Consider the following 26,318-nt stretch of genomic DNA (forward strand, 5'->3'; position numbering starts at 1 on the left):
ATCCCCTGAAATCAGAGTCCACATTTGTAATGAACTTTAAATTTTTAAAAGGTGTATAAATTTACAAAATGTTAGGAGTTTGTTAACATTCTTCTAAAATTTTTTTATTAATTGACGAGAGAGAGAGAGACTTGTTGTTCCCCTTATTTTTGCGTTCATTGGTTACTCTTGTGTGTGCCTTGCCGGATATCAAAGCCACAAGCTTGTGTATTGGGCCGAGACCCTAACCAACTGAACTACCTAGCCAGGACACTTCTAAAATTATTAAATTCTTTCATTAAATAGTTTCTTAGTGATTTAAAAGATGTGTGGGAATCTGTCATATAGAGTCTATGTGCTATAGTTTATTAGATATGTTGATCACTACACACTCTTGGAATTCATATAAGGATACTAGTAGCCTGGTGCACGAAATTCCTGCGCATTGAAAGGGAATTAATTAGAGGAATGTAATTTGGACTCACTATCTAATATCAATAATATGTGAGCGTGAGCCAGTCCGCGTTTCTGAAATTCAATGACATGAATTTTAGCTATTACTTTGCCAAATAAATGGACTTTACAGATATCATTTAAAAGAGCATTCAGCTTAATATTAAAAACTCTGGCTACCAAGCCAGGTCTGTTTACAACTTTTTGCCAGCGTTGTAAATTGTTTGCAATATCTGCCCATTTGGGGTTGCATATCATGGTTACAAATAAATTGGGCTTGACATACTTCGTTACAATTGCCATAGCATCCTGATATTGCTGCTGCATATTTCTGGGACTACCCTCAGAAGATGATGGGAGTATTATCATTTTACCAATTGGCACATTGTCATTTTCAGATCTAGATTTGAGATAATCCATCAAACCACTATGTTTTTCAACTCTCAACTTAGATTGGTTTGCTTTGATGAAATTTATCCAATTGGCTCTCCATTTTTAAATATGAATCCACGATAAACTGTTGAGTTAATTTTCCTGCATTTAAAATAGGATTGAACGTGTCCCGCACAGAGAGATGAAATCCATAATACTGCATTTGTGTGACTCATGTCCTTACATTTTGTCTAGTATTATTGTCGATTACACTGTTGTCTCTGAGTCTTAATGCAATATCTGTTCCCCAGCCTTGTTCACCATGTGGAAAAAGAATAGGATATATCATTGCATCTAATGTGGGAAACAGGACATTGATTTGTTTCATTTTAGTGGCATTTGGATTATTGGGATCTGATTTACAATGAATGAGCAAGTCCCTTTCAAAAGGAGGTTCTCCATCTTCGTTTCTGAATATGACAGCAACCTCGGTTACACGGGGAGAATTATATCTACCTGGGTCACTGTTACGCTCGTATTTAATCGCCATTGTTACCTCTGCGGGAGCAATACCTTTTGCTGCTGTTTCAGATTGGGCTTCTTTTTCTACCTCATGTAGCATCTTGTACGATTTTGTTAATTCATTTATTTCATGCACGAGGTTGTTGATGTTGATCATGAGTCTTTCTGAGCAGCCCTGGTTTTCTGGCATTGCTAATCTTTTACTTGTAGCTTCGGCTGTATCCAAAATATAGAGTTGAACAAACTCCCGAGAAGGATGTAAAGTTCCAGTACGGTGATAAACTTGTCCAAGTATTCTAAAACAGTATGGCCCATATCCTGATGGCAATGCAATATTTGCATCCATGGAAGCAAAAGCAAAAGAACTATTTATGGAATGAATATTTTCCATGAAATTTTTACTGTCAGAATCTTCGTTTGTCATTAATCTTTTTAAATATGCCAGGTAACCTGGAAAGTGTATATCATTTGGACAGACTTTCCCTTTGCTACAACATCGAGTAAATTTCCCATCGGATGGTTTTTCATCCGAGAAATTTAGTGATAGGCAAAATTCACATCGAACAGTCATTCCACCACAACTATGTTCGAGGATTGCATCCTCATGTACTCCATTTTCGCTAAGAAGGCAGTAACTAACGGTATTGGTAGTACTTGTTGATGACTGTTCTCTAGACATATTCTGTCGTCGCCACTGCCTTCTTTCAACTTCAAAGGCACGTTGGTCTTTAGACATTTTCTGTCGATAACGCCGGTGTTTTTCGGCATCAGAGCGACGTTTTTCCAGTAGCTGGTGTTCAGATACATTCTGCCACAGGCACCTTCTTTCAAGATCAGACGCACGCTGCTCTGCAGACATTTTCTGTTGATAACACCGGCATCTTTTGGCTGCAGAGCTACGTTGTATCAACAGTTGTTCTTTAGACAATATCCCACCTCTCTACTGTCAGGTCTGAGATGCAGGTGAATGAGTCCTGGCTGTCAGGCCGCTGAGAGCTGTATGACCAATGGCTGATTCAGGCTGATTCTGTAGGGGTGGGACTTCCTCCTCCCTGCTGTCAGTTTCCATAACTGTGATGAGGAAGCTGGGGTGACAGAGGGAGCTGCGCCCTGCAAGCCGCCCTCTCTCTTGCTCTGCTCTATGTCCAGCGGTCTCCTGCTCTGCCAAGTCCTCCAAACTTCCCGCTCTCTGCTGGGAAGGTCCCAGGAGCTGTGGGTGTGGCTAGGCATGGGCGGCCTTGGCTCCCTGACCGGCAAAAATCCTGGGAGCCCACGGGCGTGGCTACGGCCTCCCTCCTGGGGCCAGTGAAAGTCCTGGGAGTCTGTAGGCATGGCTAGGCGCGAGCAGCCGTGCCTCCTCGACTGGCGAAAGACCTGGGAGCCTGAGGGAGTAGCTACAGCCTCGCCTCCCGGGGCCAGTGAAAGTCCCAGGAGCTCGCGGCCACGGTCTCCGTCACCTCCTGGGGCGCTTGACACCTGCGTATGCAAATTAATTGCCATCTTTGTCAGATAATTTACATAGTCATTCGGATTGGCTGGAGGGCGTGGCTTGTGGGCGTAGCTTGAGCGTAACGGAGGGATGGTTAATTTGCATGTTTCTCTCTTATTATATAGGAGGATATGACTTTATTGGAAGAGATGGTGAAATAATCATTAGGTACTAAAAAACTAAAGCAAACTGAAAGACTTAGGAATAGGAAAGTAATCATTAATGGGACTCTCAAAGAGTTAACCAACCTGGCTGGTGTGGCTCAGTGTTTGAGCATTGAACTATGAACCAGGAGGTCACAGTTTGATTCCAGGTCAGGGCACATGCCTGCATTGTGGTCTCAATCCCCAATGTGGGATGTGCAGGAGGCAGCTGATCAATGATTCGTTTTCATCATTGATATTACTATCTCTCTTCCTCTCCCTTCCTCTCTTTAAAGATATGAAGAAAAAAACTCCTTTTAAAAACCAATTTTTTAATCAAGAAAACTTTTTTTTATAAAAACTTTCATTTTTTAAGACTTAACCAGAAAAGAGAATAGAATAGTAGAATGATGAGTTCATAGCATGTACTACCTGATAAAAGGATGAAGAAGAACAAATGCTTTAAAAAGGATTTAAATAGAATATGGAGAGGAAGGGAGAAGAATGCTCATATAAACTCACAGGCCTCACTAATATATAAGCCAAAGATAAATGAGATCAAAGGATGTCTGGCAGATAATAGATACTCAGGCTTCTTTTTGTTGTTTTGATTTTTAGTTTTTTTAAACAGGTGAATGCATGAGCCAGTGAGTAGTGAACGAGCATGCTTGAGGTTCCTGGTGAGTCACACAGTTAGAAATGAGGACTCTCAGTGCTCATGTGGATAAATAACCAACTCCCAGAGTGTGGGTGATGATGGGAAGGAAATTGAAAAAGAAAATTAAACAGAGGATAAGCTAGCGGTGTATTATTTTTGGATAAAATATAGAATAGACAAATAACTTACCTCCTATTTGGCTTTTGATGATGTTCAATTAAAAAGACAGAGAGTGGGTAGGGAGAGAAGGTATGTTAGCTAGTTTCAAGTGTTTGAAGGGATTTCTTCTAAGAGAGATTAAACTTATTTTGCATGATTCCAGAAGTCAGGGAGAAAAAATACATCCACCTCTTCAGCCAAATTAGCCAAATAAATCTTCACTCTAAGTTGCAGGCAGATCACCCCTTACATTCTAGGGTCAATACTGAAGCCATACAGGAACAAGATGGGGTTGTCTGCCTTCACCACTCTTATTCAACATAGTACTAGAAGTCTTAACCACAGTGATCAGACAATAAGAAAAAATAAAAGGCATCCAAACTGGAAAGGAGGATGTAAAACTGTCATTATTCTCAGATGACATGATATTGTACATAGAAAACCCTAAAGGATCCACCAAGAAACTACTAGATTTAATAAATTATTTTGGCAATGTAACAGGATACAAAATGAACACTCAGAAATTGTTGGAATTTTTACACACCAATAATGAACTCTCAAAAAAAGAAACTAAATTAAACAATCTCATTTACCATTGCAACAACAACAACAAAATTAAGATACTTAGGAATAAACATAATCAAGGAGGTAAAAGACCTGTACTTGGAAAACTATAGAATGTTTAGAAAAGAGCTAGAAGAAGATATACACAAGTAGAAGAATATACCATGTTCATGGATTGCTAGAATCAACATCAATAAAATGTCCATGCTACCCAAAGCAATCTATAGATTCAATGCAATTCCTATTAAAATACCAATGGCATATTTCACAGATCTAGAATAAACACTCCAAAAATTTATATGGAACCAAAAAAGACCTCAAATAGCCACAGCAATCTTGAGAAAGAACAAAGTTGGAGGGATCACAACATCGGATATCAAGCTACACTACAAAGCCACTATACTCATAACAGCCTGGTATTGGCACAAGAACAGGCATATAGACCCATGGAACAGAACAGAGAACCCAGAAATCGACTCAAGCCATTATGCTCAAATAATATTTGACAAAAGAGGCAAGATCATACAATGGAGTAAAGACAGTCTCTTCAATAAATGGTGTGAGGAGAATTGGACAGGCAAGAAAAAGAAAAAGAAAAGAAACTATACCACCAACTTACACCATACACAAGAATAAACTCAAAATGGATAAAAGACTTAAATGTAAGTCATGAAACCATAAAAATCCTAGAAGAAACGTAGGCAGTAAAATCTTAGATATTTCACAAAGCATAATTTTCACTGATACAAGGCCTAGTGCAACAAAGGGGAAAAAATATACAACTGGGACGACATCAAAATAAAAAGCTTCTGCACAGCAAAAGAAAACAGCATCAAAATGAAAGGGAACTCATTGTATGGGACAACATATTTGCCAATGATATATCTGATAAGGGGCTAATTTCCAAAATATATAAAGCACTCATATAACGCAACAAAAGGAAGAGAAGCAATCCAATTAAAAAATATGCAGACACAATAAATAGAAACTTCTCCAAAGAAGATATACAAATGGCCTAGAAACATATAAAAATACTCAACGCCACTAATCATCAGAGACATGCAAATTAAAATAACACCTGCCAAATGGCTACCATCAATAAATCAACAAATGACAAGTGCTGGCGAGGATGTGGAGAAAACAGAACCCTAGTGCACTGCTGGTGGGAATGCAGACTGGTGCAGCCACTGTGGAACACAGTATGGAGTTTCCTCAAAAAAATTAAAAATAGAACTCCATTTGACCCAGTGATACCACTTGTAGGAATATCCTAAGAAGCCTGAAACACCATTCAGAAAGAATATATGCACCCCTATTTCTATAGCAGCAACATTTACAATAGCTAAGATCTGTAAACAGCCCAAGTACCCATCAGCAGAGAGCGAATAAAAAAAGCTGTGGTACCTTTACACTGTACAGTTGTAAAAAGGAAGGATCTCTTACCCTTTGAGGTAGCCTGGAGGGACCTGGAGAGTATTATGCTAAGTGAAATAAAGCCAGTCAGAGAAAGACAAACATCACATGATCTCACATATCTGGAATCTAAGTAGCAAAACAAACAGATGAATAAAATAGAGCCAGAGACATGGAGGCATGCAACAGGTTGAGAATTCTCAGAGGGAAGGGGGTGGGAGGGAAGAGATCAACCAAAGAACTTATATACATAAATGGACACAGACAATAGTGGGGTGAAGGCCTGGGGAGGGAGCAGGAGTGGGGGAAAGGAGGGCAGGGGACTTCTGTAATAATTTCAACAATAAAGATAAATTAAAAAAAATAATGAAGCCATAAGTGAGTGAGATTATTTAGGGAAAGAGTGAAAAATAGAAGAAAGACCAAGAACCAGATCTTGGGTGTAACTTTACAAGTAACTATAAATCAACGACATAATTAACCATGTTTGTAAATGATAATTTTGTCCTATAATTTATCACCTTTTTTTTTTGTAGGAGTGATTCTAGTCAAAGTCCAGATTTTAGAGCTAGTGTTTCATGCTACAACAGCCCAGCAAATAGTTATAAATGCTCACAGTTCTCTGAAGAGCATTTTCTCTTCTCTTCCCAACATCACGTATACTGGCTGTGCAAAGTGTGGATTGGAACTAGAAACAGATGAGAACAAGATCTACAAACAGTGTTTTAGCTGTTTGCCATGTACTACAAAGAAAATATACTACAGGTAAGGCAACTAAGTAAGTCAATCAATGGAAGACATTTATTTTTATAGGCATGGAAATGAGCAATAAATGACATATTTCAACTCTTACTTTCTAATGAGAACTAATTAGAGCTAATACAAGAGTACAGAATTTCCCAAGTGATAAATAGCTATTTATGAAAGCAAATATTGCCCAGTAATCATAACAGGATTTCTAAAAGCAGTAATTGGGAAATTTTATTGTCTTGAAGAAACTATTCCAATTTCTTACTTAGTTTACACTTTTAACCAAGATCTAAATGTAGACGCTCAGTCACCCACCTTAACAAATAATCAAAATTTAAAGGTATTATGTGATCTAACCTTTGAGTTGTGAATCTAGTAAGGCGTTTAACCTTTCTGTACTTCAGTTTTCACAACTTCACATTAGAAAATATGGATCCCAAATGCTCTATGGTAAAATGACTAACCAACTCAGTGAAAAACACATTGTTTTTCAAATAATAAAAGTTCAAATTCTTGCAAAATCTTTTTATTTTTGCCTTATAAATTCCATGCCTTTACAAAATAGCAGTGTTTATTTCAGAACCTTTTCATTCCACCTCCCCCAAAGCCCTGTGCCCATTAGCAGTTGCCTCTCATTCCCCTTCCACACAACTCAGCTTTTGGATTGTTCCCACTTTTTGTCTGTTATAAATAACACTGGTATGGACATTCATGTACAAATTATTGTGTGGATATATGTTTTCATTTCTTTTGGGATATACTCAGGAATAGAATTGCGGGATTATATGGTAACTCTTTGTTTAACCTTTTGAGGAACTGCCAAACTATTTACTGCACAATTTTACATTTTCACCAGCAATGTATGAGGGTTACAGTTTCTCCGCATCCTTGCCAGCACTATGTATGTATATCCCTTTCTTTAAAAGTACATAGAGTGATATGATTCATATTGTTTGTTCATGTTATTTGTTCCTTAGAGAAAGTATATCATGGCTTGCCTTCTCTGATAGCACTTATAAATCTTCCTCATTCTTTTTGTGTGTTTTTTAATCCTTACTAAGAATATTTTTTATTTTTCTTCTTTTTTTTTGTAATCCTTACCAGAGGATATTTTTCCACTGATTTTTGAGAAAGTGGAAGGTAGGGGGAGAGACAGAGAGAGAGAAACATCGATGTGAGAGAGACACATCACTTGGTGTCTCCTGCACAAACCCTGACTGGGGCCCAGGATAGAGCGTGCAACCAAGGTACGTGCCCTTGACTGGAATCAAACCCAGGACCCTTTAGTCCATGGGCCGTCACTTTATCCAGTGAGCCAAACCGGCTAGGGCTCAAGGGTATTTTTCCATTGATTTTTTGAGAGAGTGGAATGGTGGGGGGAGAGACAGAGAGAGAGTAACATCCACATGAGAGAGACACAAGCTTCCCGTACTTGCCCCTGCTGGGTCTGGGGAACCTGCAACCAAGTTATGTACCCTTGAATGGGGAATAGTACCTGAGACCCTTTGGTCCGTGGGCCAGCGCTCTAACCACTGAGCAACTGACCAGGGCTCCCTCATTCTTTTTAATGCCATGTAGTATACCATTGCATCATGTACTGAAAATTATTTATCTACTTCCCTATTTAGTGACACGCCAAAGACTTTGTTTCTGATAGGAAAAAATCCAATGGAAAAAAAATACCTTGAAATTGTGATTGTGAAATATGTGGTTATCACCTTTATTTTTATTTCTTTTTTTTCTTTTTTTTTTTTTCGCTAAAAGTATTACAAAGGGTATTACATAAGTGTCCTTTCCCCCCCCCCCACCCTTGACAAGCCCCTGCCCTCCCTTACCCCCCAGTGTCTTATGTCCATTAGTTATGGTTATATGGATGCATACAAGTCCTTCGGTTGATCTCTTACTCCCCTCCCTTCTGTCCCCCAACCCTCCCTGGCCTTCCCACTGCAGTTCGACAATCAGATTGTGAAATATGTGGTTATCACCTTTATTTTTATTTCAAAAAATAATTTATACAGCAGTGTAAAATTGTTTTCTTATATTACTATTTGAAGTTTTAAAATGAATATGGAATAAATCTAATTGATTATTTTATCATTTGAAACTCTTTTTAAAAAGCCCTTCTTTTGCCTGGCCCGCATAGCTCAGGGGTTGAGCATCAACCAGGAGGTCAGGGTTTGATTCCTGGTTAGGGCACATGCCCAGGTTGTGGGCGCAATCCTAGTGTGGGGCATGCAGGAGGCAGTGGATCAATGATTCTCTCTCGTCATTGATGTTCCTATCTCTCTCTCCCTCTTACTTCCTCTCTGAAATCAATAAAATATATTTTAAAAATAAAAACAATAAAACGCCCTTCTCTTATTTCCAGGATGTTTCAGAACATCCTAGAGTTGCTTTCGAAATTAAAATTAACCCTGCATAAAAACCTAGGACTTTTTGAAATTATATTGCATTTATACATTTTTTAAAATATGAAAATCTTTTGAAGGTCATATGCTATTTACTCTTTTGTAGGCCAGCTTTAATGACCATAGCTGATGGACTATCTAAGGTCTGCGTTCATGTAGGATCAAAGGTGATGGAGAAGATTCTTCTCAACATTTCTCCTGACTGGCTCAGCAGAGTTATAGGTAAGGTGTCCCCAAGCCATGGAGAGATTCATTCATGTCAGGAGTGTAGAGTGTGTATTGGAACAGAAAGAACACTAGACTTTAAATTAAGGCTGAATTCTGTCAGTATAAAAGCAGAAGGATAATTTAGCTTGAGTGAAACACAAGACAGTGTAAGGCAAAACTTTCTCTACACAGGTCTCAGCACATGAATAGAGGGAAGCCAGCACCTAATCACTTATTCTAGGTGTCATTTGGTAAGCAAAATCACTAGGATCTTAGTTTATTAAAAATTAATTTTATTGAGGTGACATTGTTTAATAATATTATATATATTTCAAGTGTACAATTTTCTAGTACATCATCTGTATATTTCACTGTGTGCTCACCACCTAAAGTCTACTCTCTTTAGTTATGATGCTAGGTATAGTCAGTGGCTAACAACAAAGTGAAAATAACCCATTTGGCAGGCGATCCAACTTGATACCTTTCCTCATTAGTCTCAAGCAAATGAGGTAATCTGGTTCTATTGATTGCTCCCTCTTTTTTTAAAAATAATTTATTTTTTTATTTCAGAGAGGACGGGAGAGGGAGAGAGAGATAGAAACATCAATGATGAGATAGAATCATCATTGATTCGGCTGCCTCCTACACTCCCCCACACTGGGGATTGAGCCCAAAACCCTTGGCATGTGCTCTGACTGGGAATCGAACCATGACCTCCTGGTTCATAGGTAGATGCTCAACCACTGAGCCACGCCGGCCGGGCTAGTAATTTTTACTTGAATGCTGAACATTACATATAGAAAAATATAGCTGAGATAAACAGTTTTTTTTTTAACCTGGAAATGGGCATACCTGTTTTCCTAAACCTTTACTGGGGCAAAGGATGAGCAGAGTAGAGTCACTCTTGTCAGACATTGAGTTGTGTTCAGGTTTGTTATTGCTGTCATTACCTTCAGGTCACCACTGGCTTCAGATTCCTCTAGCATAATCTTGTGCTTATGGTGGGGAGTGATTTTCTGGTTTTCCCCAGTATTGCTGCTCTACCATCCACTTTAACCCTTCCCTCTGCACCTGGACCTCAGAGAGAGTTTATCTTCATGTTCTTGCACCTGCCCTGTTTGTATGCACTCTGTTGGTTGTTATTTGGTACATCCCAGTCTGGTGGTAGTGGCAGAAGTTAATTTCTTTCATTTATTTATTTATTGAATTTATTGGGGTGACATTGGTTAATAAAACCATACAGGTTTCACCTGGCTGGAGTGGCTCAGTTGGTTAAGTGTCATCTTGTGCACCAAAAGGTTGCTGGTTTGATTCCCAGTCAGGGCACATGCCTGGGTTGCAGGTTTGATTCCCAGTTGGGAAGCATATGGAAGGCAGCCAATTGATGTTTCTCACATCGATATTTCTCCCTTTCTTTCTTTCTTTCTTTCTTTCTTTCTTTCTTTCTTTCTTTCTTCTTTCTTTCTTTCTTTCTTTCTTTCTTTCTTTCTGTCTTTCTTTCTCTCTCCCTCTCTCTCTCTCTCTCCCTCTCTCTCTCTCTCTCCCTCTCCCTCTCCCTCTCCCTCTCCCTCTCCCTCTCCCTCTCCCTCTCCCTCTCCCTCTCCCTCTCCCTCTCCCTCTCCCTCTCCCTCTCCCTCTCCCTATGTCCTTGGGTGAGGATTAAAAAATAAAATAAAATATAAAACAAACAAACAAAAAAACCCCCACACAGGTTTCAAGTGTACAAGTCAACCAAACATCATGTGCATACTGCATTGTGTGTTCATTGCCCAAAGTAAAGTATCTTTCCTTCCCCATTTATCCTCCCTTTGCCCACTTCCACCTCTCCCACCCCACTTTCTGTCTGGCTATCACCATACTCTTGTACATATCTGTATTGTGTATGTACATATTTTTTGCTTTATCCCTTCACCTTTTTTAACCCAGTCCCTCAACCCCCTACCCTCTGACAGCTGTCAGTCTGCTTTCTGTATATATGGGCTGTTTCTATTTGGTTTGCTAATTTATTTTGTTCATTTGATTCCACATATAAGTAAGATCATACAACATTTGTCTTTCTCTAACTGGCTTTTTTCGCTTAGCATAATAATCTCTAGGTCCATTCATGCTTTTGCAAAAGGTAAAATATCCTTCTTTTTTACAGCCAAGTAGTATTCATTGTGTAAATGTACCACAGCTTTGTATCCACTTATCTACTAATGGGCACTTTGGCTGTTTCCACATCTTGGCTATTGTAAAAAAACGCTGCTCTGGGGAATTAAAAATGGCGGCAGAGTAATGGAAGCTACACTGATACTCTCCCAGGACCAAACTGGAAATACAACTAAAATACAGAAAAACCGCCCTAAAATATCAACTGAGGACTAGCTGGAGAGAATCCTGATAACCAAGGACAGAAAGTGGAGACTGCATAGAGCCTGGTAGGAAGTGTGGAGGTGCAAAAGGGCTGGCCAGGCTCCCACAGACAGCAGCTGAATGTCTGGAGGGATATCTCAGCTGAAGGGGGTTTACCTGAGAACACTGAGGTCTAAACCCCAAGCTTGGCTCCCCAATCCAGATCACCAGAACTGAGAAAGGTGCCCATATAGCACCTGGCTGTGAAAAGCAGCAGGATTGCTGTCTGCTAGCCAGAGACAGTGGAAAAGGCAGGGACCCTCTTAAAGGGCCAACCCACAAAATTTTGTGTGCAGCCACTCACCTTGGGCTCTGGCAGAGGGAGGGAAGAATGGACTGGGGCTGTGTGAGCAGAGTCCAGAGTTGGGGGTCTGGGATTGGCGCTCAGAGGGCAGCCACCCCGGTTTCCTGTGCTGAGTCATTCCCTCAGGCTGCAAAAGACATCTTTCTCCTATGGGTCTTTGCTGTCCAGGTGGTTTTTGCCTAGGGGAAAGGCAGTTATCACATCCCACACACAGCAACTAAAGTTCTGGAGAGTTATCTTAGCTGTGGAGGGTTGCCACTGAGAACTCTGGGGTCTAATCCCCAAGATGGGCCCCCCAGCAGAGAGCACCAGAACTGAAAAGGGTACCCGCATAGCTATGGCTGTGAAAAGCAGCAGAGTTGCTGTTGGCCAGGGAGAGACAGCTGAAAATTCAGGCACCCTATTAAAGGGGCAAGGCACAAAATTCCCTGTGGAGCCACCCACCTTGTGCTCCAGAAAAGGGAGAGCAGAGTGGACTAGAGCTGTGCGAGCAGAAGCCAGGATGGGGGTCTCTGGGGTTAGAGCTCTGAAGGCAGACACCCAGGTTTCCTTTGCTGAGTCATTTCCTAATACAGTGGAGGACAATCATTCCCACACAGACATTTGCTATACAGGAGGCCTTTCCTGAGGGGAAGACAGGTGACCCACCCTATTGGAAAACACCTTGCCCCACAGTGCTGAGTTCTTGAGGCCACTTGAGGGACTGAAAATAATAATTAGCCTCCAGACAGAAGCAACTGCCCCCACCCTGTTGAAAAACTCTCGCCACATGTGAGGACAATTGCCAGAGGGCAATTCAAGTTGTAATTCTATCAATCTGTAGGCAGAGGTGATCTCTGGAGGCTTTGAGTCTTTGCCTGATCTAATTAGTCAGACAGCATTTTACACTGTTCTGCACTAGAGATTGAGAGGCATAGCAGATCTACCTAATACATAGTCACAAACCCAAACAGGCAGCCAAAATGAGGAGAAAAAGAAACAACCCCAAAATGAAAGAACAAGAGAATTCTCCAGAAGAAGGATAAATGAAATGGAGATAAGAAATTTATCTGATACAGAGTTCAGAGTAATGATGGTAAAGATGCTCAACAGCATAAAAAAAGATATAATAACTATGAAAACAGAAATAATGACGTAGTACAAATAAAGAACACACTGGAAGGAATACACAGCAGATTAGAGGAAGCTAAGGATCAAATCAGTGAATTAGAAGACAGGGTTGAAAAAATCATTCAGAGAACCAAAAAGAAAAAACAATTAAAAAACAGGAGGACAGCTTAAGGGAGCTGTGGGCTAATGTGAAACATAACAATATTCAAATAGCAGGTATGCCAGAAGAGGCAGAAAGGGAGAAAAGGATAGAGAACGTGTTTGAAGAAATAATGGCAGAAAACTTCCCTAACCTGGTAAAGGAATAAGTTCAGGAGGCACAGAGAACCCCAAGCAAGAAGAACCCAAACAGGCCCACGCCCAGACACTTATATTGCCAAAATTTAAAGACAAAGATAGAATCTTAAAGGCCGCAAGAGAAAAGCAAACTGTTACCTACAAAGAAGTTCCCATAAGGCTGACACCTGATTTCTCATCAGAAACTCTATATGCCAAAGGGAATGGCATGAAGTTCTCAAGGTAATGGAAAGCAAGGATTTGAAACCAGGTTAGTATATCCAGCAAGGCTATCACTCAAAATAGATAGTCAAATAAAGAGCTTCCTAGACAAAAAAAATGCTAAAGGAGTACATCACCACCAATTTAGCATTATAAGAAATGCTAAAGGGACTGCTTTAATGAGAAGAAGAAACACAGAGAGAAACCTAGGCATACATAATTAAAATGGCAAGAAATAAGTATCTATCAATAATAACCCTAAATGTAATTGGATTAAATGCTCCAATCAAAAGGCATAGGGTAGCTGAATGGATACAAAAAAATGACCCAACTATATTCTGTCTACAAAAGACCGACCTCAGAACAAAAGACACACACAGGATGAGAGTGAAGGAATAGAAAAAAATTGTTTACATGCAAATGGAAAAGAAAAAAAAAGCTGGCGTAGCAATACTCATATCTGACAAAATAGACTTCAAAATGAAGGCCATCACAAGAGACAATAGAAGTCACTACATAATACTAAAGGGATCAATCCAACAAGAGGATATAACACTGGTAAACATATATGCAAACAATATAAGAGCACCTGAATATATAAAAAACTTCTGGAGGACTTTAATGGAGAGATCGACAGCAATACAGTCATAGTAGGGGACTTTAACACCCCGCTGAATTCACTGGATAGATCTTCCAGACAAAAACTTAATAGGGAAACAGTGACTCTAAAGGACACACTGGATCAGATGGATTTAATGGACATTTATAGAACATTTCACCCCACAGCAGCAGAATATACATTCTTCTCAATGCACATGGTCATTCACAAAGATAGACCACATGTTAGGACACAAAACAAGTCTCTACAAGTTCAACAAGATTGAAATCATATCAAGCATCTTCTCAGATCACAGTGGAATGAAATTAGAAATCAAGTATGTAAAAACACCCCAAAACATTCAAACACATGGAGGCTAAATAGCATGTTATTAAACAACTAGTGGCCTGGTGCACGAATTCATGTGCTGGTAGGGCCCAGCCGGTCGGGGCCATCGTGGGTGGGCTGGCTGGGGCCGAGGGCCAATTGGGGGCGGGGTTGTCCAGGGCAAGGGGCTGCAGGCAGTTTGCCAGCCGGCCCCACCCCTGATCGGGGTGAGGGTGCCTGCTGGGGGGTGGGGCCAGCCAGGTGTAGGTCCCGGGCGATTTGCTGTCTGTACCCACCCCTGATCAGGGTGTGTGTGTGTGGGGGGGCTCACTGGATGGCGGGACCGGCCAGGGCAAGGGGCCACAGGCATTCTGGTTTTTCTGCCATTCAGTCTATTTGCATATTACCCTTTTATTATATGGGATGAATGGGTTGCCAATGAAATCAAGAAACAAACAAAAAACTTCCTGGAAACAAATGAAAATGAACACACAGCAACCCCAAATCTCTGTGACACAGCAAAAGCAGTACTGAGAGGGAAGTTCATAGCACTACAGGCATACCTCAAAAAATAAGAAAAATCAATAATAAACTATTTAGTGCTACAACTTAAAGAACTAGAAAGAAAACAGTAACAAAAGCCCAGAGTAAGTAGAAGGAAGGAAATAATAACGTTTAGAGCAGAAATAAATAACACAGAGACTAAAAAAGATAGAAAAAAATCAATGTAACCAAGAGCTGTTTCTTTGAAAGAATAAACAAAATTGATGAACCGTTAGCCAGACTCTTCAAGAAACAAAGAGAGAGGACCCAAATAAATAAAATCATAAATGAAAGTGGAGAAGTAACCACTGATGCCACAGAAATACAAAGGATTGTAGGAAAATACTATGAACAACTATATGCCAACAACCTGGACAATATGGATGCAATAGACAAATTGCTAGACAAATACAATCTCCCAAAACTGAATCAGGAAGAATCAGAAAACCTGATTAGATCAATAAAACAGCTGATGAAATAGAAGCAGCATTTAAAAAAAAAAAAAAAACTCCCAGCAAACAAAAGCCCAGGTCCAGACAGCTTCACAGGGGAATTTTACCAAACATTCAAGAACTAACACCTATACTCAAACTATTCCAAAAAATCCAAAAGGAAGGAACACTTCCAAACTCTTTTTATGAGACCAGAATTACCCTAATTCCAAAACCAGATAAAGACACTACAAAGAAATAATTACAGGCCAATATCCCTGATGAACATAGATGCTAAAATCCTTCATCAAAAATATTAGCAAATTGGATCCAGCAATATATTAAAAAGATCATACAGCATGACCAAGTGGGATTTATTCCAGGAATGCAAGGCTGGTACAATATTCGCAAATCAGTAAACTTGATACATCACAAAACAAATTGAAAGACAAAAATCACATGATCATTATCAATAGACACAGAAAAAGCATTCGACAAAATCCAACACCCATTTTTGATAAACACTCTTAGCAAAGTGAGAATAGAGGAGCATATCTTAACATGATAAAGGCCATATTGACAAACCTATAGCAAGCATCATACTAAATGGGCAAAAACTAAAACCGTTTCCCTCAAGAACAGGAATAAGACTGGGATGTCCATCTTCACTACTCTTATTCAACATAATACTGGAAGTCCTAGCCACAGTGATCAGATAAGAAGAAGAAATAAAAGGCATCCAAATTGTAAAGGAGAAAGTAAAACACTCATTATTCGCAGATGACATGATATTGTACATAGAAATCCCTGAAGACTCCACCAAAACATTACTAAATTTAATAAATGAATTTGGCAGTGTAGCAGGATACAAAATGAACATCCCAAAATCGATGGCTTTTTCATACACCAATAATGAATTTTCAGAAAGAGAAACTAAGCAAGCTATCCCATTACCATTGCAACAAAAATTAAGATACTTAGGAATAAACTTAACCAAGGTGGCAAAACACCTGTACTCAGAAAAGTATAGACGTTGAAAAAAGAGATAGAAGAAGATATAAACAAGTGGAAGAATATACCGTGTTCATAGATTGGTAGAATCAACATCATTAAAATGCCCATACTACCCCAGGCAATCTATAGATTCAATCCAATCCCTATTAAAATACCAACAGCATATTTCACAGATCTAGAACAAATACTCCAAAAAATTATATGGAACTAAAAAAGACCTTGAATAACTGCAGCAATCTTGTGAAAGAACAAATTTGGAGGAATTACGGTACCACATATCAAGTTATAGGATGCATATTCTTTCAAATGAGTAGATCGGGTTTCTTCAGATATATTCCCCAAAGTGGGATCACTGGATAAAAAGGAAGTTCCATTTTTAATATTTTTGAGGAAACTCCATACTGCTTTCCACAGTGGCTGTACCAGTCTGCATTCCCACCAGCAGTGCACCATGAGGGTTTCCTTTTCTGCACATCCTCACCAACACTTTTTTGTTGGTTTATTGATGCTAGTCATTTTGACAGGCGTGAGGTAATATCTCATTGTGGTTTTAATTTGCATCTGTCTGATGATTAGTGATGTTGAGCATCTTTTCATATGACTATTGGCCATCTGAATGTCCTCTTTGGAGAAGTGTCTATTTCTTTGTTCATTTTTTGATTGTGTTGTTTTTTCTTTTTGGTATTGAGTTGTATAAGTTTTTTTATATATTTTGGAAATTAACCCCCTATCAGATGTATCGACAAATATGTTCTTCCATTTGACTCAGTGCCTTTTCATTTTGTTGATTTTATTTTTTCTGTGCAAAAGGTTTTTAGTTTGTAGTCCCATTTCTTTATTTTTTGCTTTTTTTCTCTTGCCCAAGGAGATATATTGGCAAAAATATTGCTACGATTAATGCCTGAAATTTTACTGCTTATGTTTTCTTCTAGGATTTTTATGGTTTTATGACTTACATTTATGTCTTTTATACATTTTGTGTTTATTCTTGTGTATGGTCTAAGTTGGTGGTCTAGTTTCCTTTTTTTGCATGTACCAGTCAAATTTCCCTACTGCCATTTATTGAAGAGACTGTCTTGACTCCACTGTGTGTTCTTTCCTCCTTTGTCAAATATTAATTAACCATAAAGGCATGGGTTTATTTCCTGACTCTGTTCCATTGATCTATATGCCTGTTCTTATGCTAGTACCAGGCTGTTTTTAAAAATATATATATTTTTGTTGATTTTTAGAGAGAGGAAGGGACAGGGAGCAAGAGAGAGTGAAACATTGATTTGGCTGCTTCCCTCATGCCTCACCACCAGGGATCAAGCCTGCAACCAGGGCACATTCCCTGACTGGGAATCGAGCTGGCAACTCTTAAGTACTTGAGACGATGCCTAACCACCTGAGCCACACCAGCCAGGGCCAGCCTGTTTTGATTACCATGGCCTTGTAGAACAGTTGGATATCAGGTAGTGTGATACCTCCAACTTTGTTCTTCTTTCTCAAAATTGTTGGGGCTATTTGGAGTCTTTGGTGGTTCTGTATAAATTTTTGGAATATTTGTTCTAGATCTGTGCAATATGTCATTGGTATTTTAATAGGAATTGCAATGAATCTATAGATTGCTTTGGGCAGTATGGACATTTTAAAAAAATTCTTACCCGAGGATATATTTTTATTTTATTTTGTTTTGTTAATCTTTACCTGAGGAAAATTTTTCCCCATTGTTCTTCAGAGAGAGTGGAACTGAGCTAGGGAAGGAGAGAGAAATAGATAGAGAGAAACAGAGAGAGAGACATTGATTTGAGAGAGACACATTGACTGGTTGCCTCCTGCATGCCCCCTGACCAGAAGTGGGGAGCAAACCCACAACCAAGGTATATGCCCTTGACTGGTAATTGAACCCATGGTCCTTCAGTTGATGCTCTAACTACTGTTGATCCTGAGCAACACCAGCCAGGATCCCTGTAAATTATTATTATTTTTTAATATTTCTTTAACAATTTCAGAGAGGAAGGGAAAAGGAGGGAGAGACAGCAATATCAGGGATGAGAAAGAATCATTTACTGGCTGCCTTCTGCACACCCACCACCAAGGATCAAACCCACAACCGGGCTTGTGCCCTGAGAAGGAATCAAACCTCAACCTCCTGGTTCATATGTCTACGCTAACCCACTGAGCCAGGGGGAAGAGTGAGCCTGCAGCGTGTGTTTCTGCCTGTGGGACAGGACACTGAGAGTGTGCATGTTTCCGTTCTCTGCAGCCCCGCCCTCGGAGGTCACCTATGGCTTGGTTGCAGCAGACGTGCTCCACTCCTTGTTGGCAGCCTGCGGAGCACCTTGCGTCCTGAAGGTGCAGAGCCTCTTCGTGTTGGAGGAAAACAGCTACCCGCTGCAACAGGACCTCTCCTTGCTGGACTTCTCGCCTGCCTGGGGAGCATGCTCCTAGCCCTCCCTGAGGCCAGTGGAGACCATGGCACTTCAAGGAGATCACAGAAAAGGATTTGTTTCCAGCCCAATGAATGACAGGGCTTTTGCTTGGGGTTTTTAAATACACAGGTGTAGGCAAAAGTAGGTTTATAGTTGTTCATATGGAAAATAATACAATAATTAACAAATCCTATATAATAAAACTATTTCCTGGGGGGGTCGGGCCTAAGCTGGCAGGTGGACTTCCCCTGAGGGGTCCCAGACTGTGAGAGGATGCAGGTCAGCCTGAGGGACCTCTCCAAGTGCACGAATTTTGTGCACCGGGCCTCTAGTAATATAAGAACACACTTTCACATGCAACTGTAACCCTATTTTTGCTCACCCTTGTATTTTATAAAGAGCTAAATAAAGATATTTAATAAAGAGCTAAATATGTAAAATAAAACATTTTTTTCTAAGAAAATTTTGTTGGGATTTTTGTTTTTATGTTTTCCTCTCTTCTAGGGCAGTGATTTTCAACCTTTTTCATCTCATGGCACACATAAATACTAATTACTAAAATTTTGCTGATCTGACAAAAAATAGGTATATTTTGATTCATTCACACTGGACAACTATTGTGTTGGCTGTTGTCATTTTTATTTGACAGTCTAAGGCAGCCGTGGGTAAACTATGGCCTGCAGGCCGGATCTGGCCCGTTTGAAATGAATAAAACTAAAAAAAAAAAAAAAGACCGTACCCTTTTATGTAATGATGTTTACTTTGAATTTATATTAGTTCACACAAACACTCCATCCATGCTTTTTTTCCGGCCCTCCGGTCCAGTTTAAGAACCCATTGTGGCCCTCGAGTCAAAAAGTTTGCCCACCCCTGGTCTAAGGGAAAAGAGAGCAGTGCCCCTGACTAAATAGTCAGGTGCTGCATGTTTTAAAAATTCTTGCAGCATACTGGGTGAAAATTGCTGTTCTTGAGAAATTATCTAGCAATAACGGCAATGTATTCCTGGGAATTGAAGGTTCACTTTCTGCAGTCCTTGCCAGAGTCTAGGTGCTAGGCTAAGTACTGCGGATGCAGGTTAACACTTCCTCAGGAACTCCTTTCTGCTCTACTCTCAAACTCTAGTTTTCCTTATTCCTCTTTCGTAAACTATCGCCATGAGATGATTTCCTTAATCATAACTACACGTAATAATGGGCTAGTTTGAATAAGCCCATGTTTAGACAAGTTCAAGATGAACATGTCTTTTTATGAAGAATTGAAAATGGTGGAGACAAGGTCATGCTTCATTTTACAGAGGGAGGAAGCGCCACATTGTGAGTTGGGATTTGAGTGCCTTACTGAACTGACTTACCAACAAACATTTAGCAACTTATGTTCTCATTGTGTTTGTCAAAGAAGCTCATATAAAATGGTAAAATGAGGAAATACGGAGTGGCACTTAACTTGTAAATATGGATGGAGTATGTTGTGACTTAATAATATTGCTTGAAAACAACTAAAAACAACTTGATGAAATTAACAAGTTTATTTTACTATGTCTGTGTTTTGTTAAATTCCTATAGTTCATTGAAATTATTTTCTCTAATTCAGGTTTTTTCCCTTTTTAAAAAAACTTTGATTCTCCCCAAAATAATATGCAACAATGTGTATGGGAGAGTGCAGACAAAAGTCCATTTTTCAGTGGAGAGGGGTCTATGCCTTTCAATAAATCCTCAGAGGCATCTTTGACAAAAAAAAAAAAAAAAAGGTAGAAACTTTCTGAGTTAATTTGGGGGAAAGACAAAAAGAATAGACCAAAGGATTTCTGAGGTTTTATCTAGCACCTATAAGGTGGGTAGAGAGCTGTCCTGCCCTGGCCGGTTTGACTCAGTGGTGAGTGTTGGCCTGCAGACTGAAGGGTCACAGGTTTGATTCTGATCAAGGGTATGCACCTTGGTTGCAGGCTCAATCCCCAGGCTTAGTTGGAGTACGTAAGGATGTGTCTCTCTCACATCAATGCTTCTTTCTGTCTCTTCCCTTCCACTCTGAAAATCAATGGAAAAAATATCCTCCTCTAGTGAGGATCCCCTCCCCCCCCAAAAAAGCTGTCCTATTTTTTATCTAGAGATACTAGAATTCAAACAAAATACTTGGCTCCTCTGGGTAATTCATCTAACAGATGGTTAAACTCGAGCCCAGAGCTGATGTCCTCTAATCCATGTTCTTTCAACCATAACCACAGCAGAAGCAAATGAGTTTTGATGTAGAATCTGTCCAATTGTATAAGCCCACCAAGAGAACTGTTCTTTTAAGTTTTCCCTTCTCTACTTCGTTCCCCAAGACATGTCCTAATCCCTACATCTACCAAAACATGAACTCCTGCAATTGATGGCTCTTCACATGCTATTGGGAAGAAGCCTTTAAACCATTTCAAGTGAGACAAAGAACACCAGAGACTATCATCTAATATTTAATTGGGATCAGCGGAGCTTCAGCTCTTTGCTATATTCCTTACCTGAGATGAACAAGAGAGTATACTTAACTTATTTCATACATTTTCATAAAACTCAATTGGGTAGCCTAAGAGTGTCTGTGAAGTTCATGGTTCTACATCTGGCAATTCCATGGGAGGCATTTTAGGTAAACCTCATTCTTTATCTCTTGATAGTTCAGCTGAGAGGGACAGCTCTCCCCCCCCCAGAAGCATTCATCTTTCTCCCCACTAGTGAGATCTGCGCTAAATTTCCTTTTGCATCTTGGATTTTTTGGGGGGTGGTTCTGATCTTCAAGTGGGATGACAAAATTGAACACATGATCCCCCTGCAGACATTTGCTGAGAGTATACATGTGTTAGGCACGGGTCCTACTAGAGCAGATAAGAAGGCTGCTTTCAGTGAGTTCATAGACAGGCTGGCGGAGAAACATTTAAACAAAATAATAATAATAATAGTGCTGGGATTCAATCTGTGTGAAAAGGCAAAAGAGGTAGTAGAATAGATTTAGTAGAACTCTTTATTGCAAGTGATAAAAAACCAACTCACACTAGCTTGAGCAAAAAATGGGAGATACTGTTGCACGTAACTGAGTGTAGTACTAGCTTAAAGCACAGTTGACTCCATTGGCTTAAATTATGTCATCTGGCTACTCCAACCCTTAATTCTTTCCTTCCCTCTATTTCTCCCCCGTTTCTTTCCTTGCCCTGTTCTCTCCCCCTCCTATGTTTCCTTTTCCTCCTTTCCTGCCCTTTCTCTCCATCTTTCCCTCTTTTCTTTATCTTTCCTACCTATGCGCATAGATAAAAGATGACTGTAGGAAGGCCCAAACCTTCCTCTGTTCAGAAAGAGAGACTCTTTGCTAGTATCACATAGCAAATTTCATGGGAGGACTCTTATGGCATCTGCTTAGTTTACCTGCCCTCCCCTTGTGACCAGGCATGGGTGGGGCCCTGGTACTGAAAGGGCTAAAACCATATAGGATGCAAGGAGCCTATCATTGATGAAAGGGGAGCCTGAGCCCGAGCCAGGCACATGTCTGTGGCAATGGAAGATGCAGGAAGGCTTCATAGAGGAAATATTTAACCTGCAATAAAAAATATTGTCACCACAAAAGCAGAGTGATCAGCATACTATAGCGTAGCATATCTGGGAAAATAGAATATCTCAAATAGGGCTTGTTAGGGTTGCTGCAAGAGGAATGTACGAGGCCAAAGGGGTAAAGAATTATGAATTTATTAGGTCATCTGGGAAACCAGATGCTGAGCTCTAAAATAGTGCCAGCACCCAGGGACAGGGCGTCAGAGATTTTAAAGGACTCTAGGCTGGCTTTTTCTGGATGGAGAATTCTCTAGGTGAGTCCTGAGGGGAAAGATAATGGTCTTAGCAAGTGGAATGTGGTCTAAGCAAAAGGGAATGTCGGTTGTGAAGGGGTCTAAAGGTCAGTTCCCAGGGGAGGGAGTATCCATTCAATTATTTGATCAGACTTAACATTCCAGCTTTTTTGTTTTATGGAATAGCCACAAAGGCCATATCTTCCATAGTTACTTCCCGAGGGGAGTATCGTGATCATAGGGGCATGGACTTTGATTGTAGTGGGCTGGAACCCTGTATAGATTCCTCCTGGTTGGAGCGAGGGGTCACAGCAGCATGATTTGCCCAAGAGACTGGTTGGTGAAGGCTTGAAAGCGGTCCTGTTGAGTGACTTGGGAGGTAAAAGCTGGTCCTGAGGCTGCCACAGTGTCACTTGTCTTGTTTTGCTGCTTTTCTGGGCCTGGGGCTGAAATACAACTGAGGCCTAGATGTTATCTTTAGGGAGGAAACGGTCAGAGGTCTGAGCCACCTAACCTGGTGGAGATAATCTGTTTTATAAATTTTAGTATTACTGGGGCAAAGGCTAGAACAATAAGAATTATGACAAATGGTCTGGTGAAAGGAAAGAGACATGAGTTTGGAGGGTTGTAGTCCAATATACCAAAATGAGGCTTATTCTCTTAGTTTCATTTGTCCTTGTCTTAGGAAGATGGGATTTACTAGATGGCTGAAAACTGCTGTTTTACCATCTCAGTTTCCCTTTTCTGCTTGTCCTGGCTTGCTGGCCTGTGTCATTTATATAACTTCCTTTTAACATTTCTCCCTATAGACTCATAACTTTCACAAACCTTCTTACAACTTTCACAAACATTCTTACAACTTTAACTCACTTTCTTTTTCCTTCAAAATGCATGTCCATGCCTCATGACTTCTATTATCAACTCTTAGAAACCTTAATTTTCCAATGATAACCAAAAAATAAACAGCCAGCATTTCTTAGATTGACATTTATGAACACACTTTAAACACAATCTTACTTTCAAGAAAATATACCTTTAACCAAGTACAAGACATTACATTAACAGTTCCAAATCTACTTTATAGATTTTTTATAACAAAAGCTAAAATCAGGTGAACTTAAAATTTGTTGAAATATTTAGATATTTATCATTTAACCCAGCAATGCTCCAAAGCTTTTAAGTTGCCAAAGAAGACTTTGGAAAATTATGTATAGGCATATGAGGCTGGAGAAAAGGCAGAGGGGTCACAGGGAGCAGGTCCTACAGCCTGTTCTAGGACTGGTTTCCAGGCCTCCAGCTGCTTGGATTTAAAACGGCCATGTTTTCCTTAGTGATAACAGCTAAGGTTTGGGTGATAATGAGTTCAGCTTCTGATAGTAGCAGAACTGTTAAGAAAGTGCAGTTTTGCAGTAAAGAAAGTTGTTCTTTTGGAAGTAGGAGAGGCGTGAAAAGGCGCTGAAGTGAGAGGAGTTTTTAGAGCATTAAGGGGGTGAGAATGCTGGCTTTGGGATCTAAAGGCTCAGTGAGGGGTCCCTTCCTTGAGTCATAGAGGGGCTTTGCGAGAAGACTAAAGTTGGGGACCCAGAGGCCAAAGTACACAGTGAGCCTGAGAAAGGAGAGTATTTGTTGTTTAGAGGAGGGGACAGTCATGGAGGAGATAAGACATTTATAGTCTAAGGAATGACTTGGTTCTATGGGGTGAGAGTGAAACCGTGGTAGGTGACTGTGGTTCGGGACAACTGGGCTTTATGAGGGGATGTGCAGTAGTCCTGGTCAGGTACTGAGGTAGAATGAGAAAAGAGTGGATAAAGGGGGCGTCTAGTGAGATGCAGTGTAGAGGTGAGGTGGCTAATGGCTGTGAGACTAGTCCATCAACCCCCATAATAGAGACTGAGGAGGAGACAAGGGTTCCAGAGAAATCAGGGAGGGCAGAGTAAGTGGCCCCAGTGTCAATTAAAAAGGAGATCGGCTTGCCTGCCACAATCGTTCCCCGAGGCTCTGTCCTGGTGATGTACGTCTGTGGGACACTGTCAGGGCCTGGGCAGCTTCTTCAGTGGCCAGTCCCAGGAGGTCTGGGAGCTACAAACCGAATCCAGAGGGCGGCCTTGCTGGACTGGCTGAGGTCTGACCCAGAAGGGCCAGACTACAGTCTGATTTCCAGTGGCCTTTCCTCCTACACCTTGGGCAGGGCCCAGGTGGGGGTCTTGGGTTTGGGAAGAACTTGGCCCAGTGTCCTTGCTTGCTGCATTTGAAGCAGGGCCTGGAGGCGGCTTAGCCCCTGGCTTGCCCTTAGTTAGAGGACCGGCACTTCGATTGGGGTTTGTGAGAGCGGTGGCTAGGAGCAGAAAGGCCACCTGGGCCTCAGCCTTGGCCTGATCTTGCCTTTGTTTTTGGACTTTGATCTCCACGTCTCTATTATTAAAGACCTTAAAGGCCAGGTTAACAAGGGATTTTTGAGGGGTTTGTGGACCTGTGTCTATTTTTTGAAGTTTATGGTGTATGTTGGGGGCTGACTGGAATATGAAATGGGTGTTCAGAAGAAGGGTTATCTCTGGGGATATTGGGTTCTTTTTGAGTCCAACAATGAGGCAGGTGATTATATGGCTACGGAGCTGGTGCCCTGGAGAATTAACCTGATAGTCCCATCTCAGGTCAGTTTCGGGGACCATGTCAGTGCCAATTGAGTTGGCCCTCGCATCCTGTCTATGGAGGGCATCGGCATGGTACTGAGCTGCTAGCCAGATGTGCTCCTTCTCCTCTAGGGTTAGAAAGAAGGACAGGAGGACATAGATGTCATGCCAGATCAGGTCATAGGACTGGGTCAGGTGTTCAAATTCCTTAGTAAAGGTGGTGGGGTTGGTGGGAAAAGACCGGAGACACTTCTCAATCTGTGAGGTCAGACATGAAAAATGGGATGTGTACTTGGACAATACCCTTGGTCCTGGCCACTTCTTGGAGGGGAAGGATGGGGGCTGGAGGCTGGGCTATCTGGGAACAAGTAAGAAGGAATCTTGGTAAGGAGACTGAGGGGGTGGACAAAGAGGTGGATACTGAAGATGCGGGGGGGGGGAGACAGTCAGAGGAGGGACATAAGGAGGTGGGTTCTGGGGACCCAGAGGGGAACGGAGAATCGAGTGATAGGAAGGGTCGAAGAGAGGGTCTGGGGACCTGATGGGTTGGGAAAGGACAGATCAGAAGCCTCGGATGGAAAGGTTCAGGGTTGGCAGAAGGCGCTTTGAGTAGAGAAGTAGGATTTGACAAGTAGAGCAAGTTTGGCAGAGAGAAGGATAATTGCAGAGTGTAAAGAAGGCCTGGATGTAGGGGATCTTTGACCACTTCCCATTGTGGTGACAGAAATTGTCTAAGTGCCAGAGAGTGTTAAAATCTCGGGCCAGTGTGACTAATTTATATTGTGGATAGGGTGTTTTGGCCGGACCTCTGTGGAAAGGCTGAGTGTGTGAAGATTTTGGAGGAGACATCCCAGAGGAGTGGGTTTTGGGGGGTGGGAACGGGAAAAAATTCTCCGTGGTGTAAATTGGGAAGAGGAGGTAAGCAACAAAGGAAGACCTGGGGAGCAAGATAGAGGGAGGGCGTCCCGCCATCTAGTCGGGCTCTGGAGAGAGGAGGGCAGCCTAACCCACGTGCAGGCATCCCCTGCGACATGGAAGACTGTGAGACCTGGTCCCAGGGCTGCAGCCAGACTGGAGAGGATTTCTGGCCGAGTGCTAGGTCCTTTGTCTGAGATCAGGGTTGGGGGGAGGGG

At 41.0% G+C, this 26,318-nt stretch overlaps 1 protein-coding gene across 1 annotated transcript in view; it reads left to right on the forward strand.

Annotated features, from left to right (window-relative positions):
• The window catches only part of FAM35A (family with sequence similarity 35 member A), a 124,516-nt gene extending 105,303 nt beyond the window's left edge, over positions 1 to 19,213 (forward strand). Inside the window, exons 8-10 of the mRNA XM_023763725.1 lie at positions 6,289 to 6,517; positions 9,017 to 9,132; positions 18,585 to 19,213. Coding sequence (XP_023619493.1) covers positions 6,289 to 6,517; positions 9,017 to 9,132; positions 18,585 to 18,769 — 530 coding nt within the window. The 3' untranslated portion in view covers positions 18,770 to 19,213. The remainder of the gene's footprint in view (positions 1 to 6,288; positions 6,518 to 9,016; positions 9,133 to 18,584) is intronic.
• Positions 19,214 to 26,318: the final 7,105 nt, after the last annotated feature.

Source organism: Myotis lucifugus, unplaced genomic scaffold (assembly GCF_000147115.1).
Source record: "Myotis lucifugus unplaced genomic scaffold, Myoluc2.0 scaffold_298, whole genome shotgun sequence".
NCBI classification, from domain to species: domain Eukaryota; kingdom Metazoa; phylum Chordata; class Mammalia; order Chiroptera; family Vespertilionidae; genus Myotis; species Myotis lucifugus.